Source organism: Chiloscyllium plagiosum, chromosome 18 (assembly GCF_004010195.1).
Source record: "Chiloscyllium plagiosum isolate BGI_BamShark_2017 chromosome 18, ASM401019v2, whole genome shotgun sequence".
NCBI classification, from domain to species: domain Eukaryota; kingdom Metazoa; phylum Chordata; class Chondrichthyes; order Orectolobiformes; family Hemiscylliidae; genus Chiloscyllium; species Chiloscyllium plagiosum.
The window spans coordinates 65,340,852-65,347,322 of record NC_057727.1 but is presented as its reverse complement, the minus strand read 5'-3'; the positions used below and the strand labels follow the sequence as shown (position 1 = coordinate 65,347,322).

The 6,471-nt window shown below is 45.0% G+C and overlaps 1 protein-coding gene across 1 annotated transcript in view; it reads left to right on the top strand.

Moving 5' to 3' along the window:
• dnah1 (dynein, axonemal, heavy chain 1) overlaps nt 1-6,471 on the top strand; it is a 420,700-nt gene that overhangs the window by 99,288 nt on the left and 314,941 nt on the right. The window contains exon 17 of the mRNA XM_043708503.1: nt 3,594-3,676. Within this exon, the coding sequence (XP_043564438.1) occupies nt 3,594-3,676 (83 nt within the window). The remainder of the gene's footprint in view (nt 1-3,593; nt 3,677-6,471) is intronic.

Here is a 6,471-nt window from a genome sequence, read left to right as displayed (position 1 = left end):
ACATGGTGCCACTGTTTAAGAAGGGTGGTAAAGACAAGTCAGGGAACTAGAGACCGGTGAGTCTGACCTCAGGGGTGGGCTAGTTGTTGGAGGGGATCCTGAGGGACAGGATGTACATGTATTTGGAAAGGCAAGGACTGATTTGGGATAGTCAACATGGCTTTTGAGACATGATTTCCCACACACAAAGCCATGTTGACTATCCTGAATCAGTCCTTGCCTTTCCAAATACATGTACATCCTCTCCCTCAGGGTTCCCTCCAACAACTTGCCCACTACCGATGTTAGGCTCACTGGTCTATAGTTCCCTGGCTTGTCTTTACTGCCCTTCTTAAACAGTGGCACCACGTTTGCCAACCTCCAGTCTTCCGGCACCTCACCTGTGACTATCGATGATACAAATATCTCAGCAAGAGGCCCAGCAATCACTTCTCTAGCTTCCCACAGAGTTCTCAGGTACACCTGATCAGGTCCTGGGGATTTATCCACTTTTACCCATTTCAAGACATCCAGCACTTCCTCCTCTGTAACATGGACATTTTGCATGATGTCACCATCTATTTCCCTACAGTCTATATCTTCCATATCCTTTCCACACTAAATACTGATGCAAAATACTCATTTAGTATCTCCCCCATTTTCTGCAGCTCCACACAAAGGCCGCTTTTCTGATCTTTGAGGGGCCCTATTCTCTCCCGAGTTACCCTATTGTCCTAATTGTATTTGTAAAAACTCTTTGGATTCTCCTTAATTCTATTTGCCAAAGCTATCTCATGTCCCCTTTTTTCCCTCCTGATTTCCCTTTTAAGTATATTCCTACTGCATTTATACTCTTCTAAGGATTCACTCGATCTATCCTGTCTATACCTGACATATGCTTCCTTCTTTTTCTTAACAAAACCCTCAATTTCTTTAGCTGAAAATGTGTTGCTGGAAAAGCGCAGCAGGTCAGGCAGCATCCAGGGAACAGGAGAATCGACGTTTCGGGCATAAGCCTGACCTGCTGCACTGAAAATGTGTTTTCCTGAAGAAGGGCTTATGCCCGAAACGTCGATTCTCCTGTTCCCTGGATGCTGCCTGACCTGCTGCGCATTTCCAGCAACACATTTTCAGCTCTGATCTCCAGCATCTGCAAACCTCACTTTCTCCTCAATTTCTTTAGTCATCCAGCATTCTCTATACCTACCAGCCTTTCCTTTCACCCGAACAGGAATATACTTTCTCTGGATTCTCGTTATCTCATTTCTGAAGGCTTCCCATTTTCCAGCCGTCCCTTTACCTGAGAACATCTGTCCCCAGTCAGCTTTCGACAGTTCTTGCCAAATACTGTCAAAATTGGCCTTTCTCCAATTTAGAACTTCAACTTTTAGATCTGATCTATCCTTTTCCATCATTGGGCAGCATGGTGGCTCAGTGGTTAGCACTGCTGCCTCACAGCACCAGGGACCCAGGTTTAATTCCAACCTTGGGCGACTGTCTGTGTGGATGCACATTCTCCCCGTGTCCGCGTGGGTTTTCTCCGGGTACTCCAGTTTCCTCCCACGATCCAAAGATGTGCGGGTCAGGTGAATTGGTCATGCTAAATTGCCCGTAGTGTTAGGTGCATCAGTCAGGGATAAATGTAGGGGTATGGGTCTGGGTGGGTTGCTCTTCGGAGGGTTGGTGTGGACTTGTTGGGCCGAAGGGCCTGGTTCCGCACTGTAAGGAATCTAATCTAATCTAATCATTATTTTAAATCTAATAGAATTATGGTCGCTGGCCCCAAAGTGCTCCCTCACAAACACCTCAGTCACCTGCCCTGCCTTATTTCCCAAGAGTAAGTCAAGTTTTGCACCTTCTCTAGTAGGTACATCCACATAATGAATCAGAAAATTTTCTTGTACACACTTAACAAATTCCTCTCCATCTAAACCCTTAACACTATGGCAGTTCCAGTCTATGTTTGGAAAGTTAAAATCCCCTCCCATAACCACCCTATTTTTCTTACAGATAGCTGAGATCATGTAAGATGTTTGCTTCTCAAATTCCCTCTGACTATTAGGGGTCTATAATACAATCCCAATAAGGTGATCATCCCTTTCTTATTTCTCAGTCCCAATTTTCCAGCAACACATTTTCAGCTCTGCCCATCCCTGAGCCATGTTTCTGTAATTGCAATGATATCCCAGTCCCATGTTCCTAACCATGCCCTGAGTTTATCTGCCTTCCCTGTTAGGCCCCTTGAATTGAAATAAATGCAGTTTAATTTATTAGTCCTACCTTTTCCCTGCCTGCCCTGACTGTTTGACTCGCTTCTGTTCTCACCTGTACCAGTCTCAGATTGATCTCGTTCCTCACTACCTCCCTGGGTCCCATCTCCCCACCTTACTAGTTTAAATCCTCCCGAGCAGCTCTTGCAAATCTCCCTGCCAGTATATTAGTCCCCTTCCAATTTAGATACAATCCGTCCTTCGTGTACAGGTCACTTCTACCCCAAAAGAGATTCCAAAGGTCCAAAAATGTGAATCCTTCCCCCATACACCAGCTCCTCAGCCATGCATTCATCTGTTCTATTCTCCTATTTCTGCCCTCACTAGCTCGTAGCACCGGGAGTAATCCAGATATTACTACTATCGAGGACCTCCTTTTTAAATTTCTGGCGAACTCTCTGTCATTTTCCTTCAGAATCTAAACCTTTTCCCTTCCTATGTCATTGGTTCCAATGTGGATGATGACCTCTTGCTGGCCCCTCTCTCCCGTGAGAACATTCTGCACTCTCTCTGAGACATCCTTATTCCTGGCACCAAGGAAGCAACACACCATTCTGCTTTTTATCTGCTGGCCACAGAAACGTCTGTCTGTACCTCGACTAGAGAATCCCCTCACACAATTGATCTCTTGGAACCCGATGTACCCCTCGTTGCATTTGAGCCAGTCTCCATACTGGAGAAAAGAGCTGACGTTTTGAGTCTAACTACTAACTGACCCTTCGAAACATCAGCTCTTTTCTCTCCTTACAGATGCTGCCAGGCCTGCTGAGATTTTCCAGCATTTTCTCTTTTGTCAACTCTCACCACTCCCTGACAGACTGCTCATCTCATCCACGAGGTTCCAGTTACCTTTCAATATGTGCACCTGCTTAAACTTAAGGTCTTTTCTAGACTTGGTGGAACCAATACCCAGGTAGTTTTCCAGTACTTGAACTGTCTTTTATGAGCCTACAAAGTGAAGCATCAGCAGCGTATTTTACAAGAGAGCCATACACATTTCAACCTGATCCCATGTTACAGCGCATATATGTATATTTTCCTTATGGAACAAATGGCAATCAGAAATGCAATTCCACCTAATTACAAAGTGGCTAAGGACAATAGCTTAGGAGAATAGAGGATAATTGTTGCCTCCTAGTGTTGTTTTGGCTCAGAAAAATTAGTTCAGCACAAGCCAAGCACAACCAGTTTGTATGTCTTACTAATACAAAGTGCTAATCCTGAACTTATGGAGGGCCAGCTTCGTACGTTTAGTTAGAAAAAGGTCTCACTGGTGCACTGTTGATGGTTTAAAAAAAAACACTTGAAGATTTTATTAATTTTATTTTCTTATCTCTATTGCAGGAAATAACAAACAAAATCCTATCTGATTATGATATATTTGATGAGTTTTCCTACAATCTCTCTGATGATGATTTTGAAGCTAAGTAAGTGCCATACATTATGAAGGTATTGTGAACATTAAATTATTAAAAATTATAAAATATTCTACCAAGCATGTGAAACTCCAATAATGTGTACTTTAAACTACAGGTTTTAACTCTTCACAAAGGAGAGGCGGTAGCCAAATGGTTTGAGTGTTATGACTTTAAGAACTATGTCCCCTTACTTACCATTCATATAAGCCAGAGGCTTGATAACACCCTAGACTGTGCCTAGAAATCACTTTATATTGACAATATTAGCTTAATTTAAAATAAACACATCAGAAATCTTCAAGTAAACAGTATCCACCTAATTAATTTGAGTTACATTTGGACAGTTGAAAAACATTACAACGGGGTGTCAGGAGCAGTGTTTTACAGTATGGTGTACAGCGGTGATTGTTCTTAAACTAACTCTACGAAGGTTGATATCCCATCACCAAGTCACCCTTTATGCACAAGTGCATAGTACATGACACTGACCCAGCTAGCTCCGAGCTGGCTCCTACAGTGAACAGAATCCCTGTTCTGAACACTTCTGCTTATATCTGTCAGCCAGGGCCCCTTGACTGGACCAGCTTAACAGCCCCAATTAGGGGACTCATATTCTATGTTGTCCACCTCGCTGACCTTGATTCAATCACTACATCACTCCCTCCTAAGTCCTGGGACTTAGGCTTGTTCTTTCTCCTGTAGTTTCTCCTGGGGAGTTTTCACAACAGGTCCAGTTCCTCTGACTCTGCCTTGGATACGTAGCCCATCACTTTCACCTAGAGCATCAAAGCCAAAATTTATCATCTTCTTCATAGTGGCAGTAACAGCATTGAGGCTGTGACATCTGGGTGGCACGGTGGCACAGTGGTTAGCACTGCTGCCTCACAGCGCCGGAGACCCGGGTTCAATTCCTGACTCAGGCGACTGACTGTGTGGAGTTTGCACATTCTCCCCGTGTCTGCGTGGGTTTCCTCCGGGTGCTCTGGTTTCCTCCCACAGTCCAAAGATGTGCAGGTCAGGTGAATTGGCCATGCTCAATTGCCCATAGTGTTAGGTAAAGGGGTAAATGTAGAGGAATTGGTGGGTTATGCTTCGGCGGGTTGGTGTGGACTTGTTGGGCCGAAGGGCCTGTTTCCATACTGTAAGTAATCTAATCTATAAATCTGCTGTGTCCATCCCATCTTCAGAGGTTTCTTTGATGCTAGGCAGAGGGGGAAAATGCAAGGGTTCTGACATCCTTGTCGTTTGTTCTGAGGGGCCCGGCATGTTTTGCTTCTGCCCTGTTTGTGAGGTTACAGCTTTGATGTGGTCCATGTGCTTGTTCAGAACTGCCTCTCCTACAGGGACTTTATACGTCACGGGACCTGACCTCATGTCAACCATGCCTCTGACCCATGCAGGGCCATTCTAGAGGTTTTGACACCAACATTCTTCCCCTTCCGCTTAGAGGAATCTTGTCAAGTTTTGAGATGATTTGTAGCTCAGGTTCAGGTTCTGGATGTAGGTTTGCTCACTGAGCTGGAAGGTTCATTTCCAGACATTTTGTTACCCTACTAGGTAACATTTCCAGTGGGCCTATGGGCAAAGCATTGCTGATAATTCCTGCTTTCTATTTATATGTTTGGGTTTCTTTGGGTTGGTGATGTCATTTCCTGTAGTGATGTCATTTCCTGTGGTGAAGTCACTTCCTACTCTTTTTCTCGGGGGTGTTAGATGAGGTCTAACGCGATGTGTTTTTTGATAGAGTTCCAGTTGGAATGCCATGCTTCTAGGAATTCTTGTGCATGTCTCTATTTGGCTTGTCCTAAGATGGAAGTGGTGTCCTTCCTGATCTGTATGTAAGGATACTAGTGAGAGGGAGTCATATCATTTTGTGGCTAGTTGATGTTCATGTATCCTGGTGGCTAGTTTTCTGCCTGTTTGTCCAATGTAATATTTGTTACAGTTCTTGCATGGTATTTTGTAAATGACATTAGTTTTGTTTGTTGTCTGTATAGGGTCTTTCAAATTCATTAGCTGCTGTTTTAGTGTGTTGGTGGGTTTATGGGCTACTATTATGCCAAGGGGCCTGAGTAGTCTGGCAGTCAGTTCCTGGCAGGAATCTTTTTACCAGTATTGGCATTTCTGATGCCATTTCATCTTTGTCCTCCCAAGGTCTGGGAAGATAAGGCTTAACCTGGTACAGACTCTTCTCTCCATTAGCAACTTTGCTGGATCTGTCCCTATATTTGCGTGAGGGATGGTTCTGTAACCAAACAGGAACTGGGACTGTTTGGTCTTGAGTGAAGCTGTAGACTGTTTCTTTAAGTCTGTCTTCAAGTTTGGGCTGCACTTTCCATCAGACTGTTGGATGATGGATGGTATGAAGCTATTCATACATGCTGAATGCCATTTGACTGTAGGAAATACAGGGGAACCTCGATTATCTGAAAATAATGGGCGGGCACTATTTCGTTCAGATAATCGATTATTCGGTTAATCGTTTAAACGCCTTTCCTCTGGGGCTTGGAGTTTTTAAAGTCTGCTCCCCGTTCAGGAGACTGCAGCAGCACACCACACGTGAGTCCTGCCCCCAAACCCGTGCAACACCACCCCCAACCCCGTGCAACTCTGCCTCCAACACCGCCCACCTGCTTCCAACCCCGTGCAACACCGCTCCCGCTCCCAACATCGCCCTGCCCCCAACCCCGTGCAACACCACCCCCTCACCCGAATACCGCCCCCAACCCTGTGCAACACCACCCCCTCACCCGAATACCGCCCCAACCCTGTGCAACACCACCCCCTCACCCGAACACCGCCCC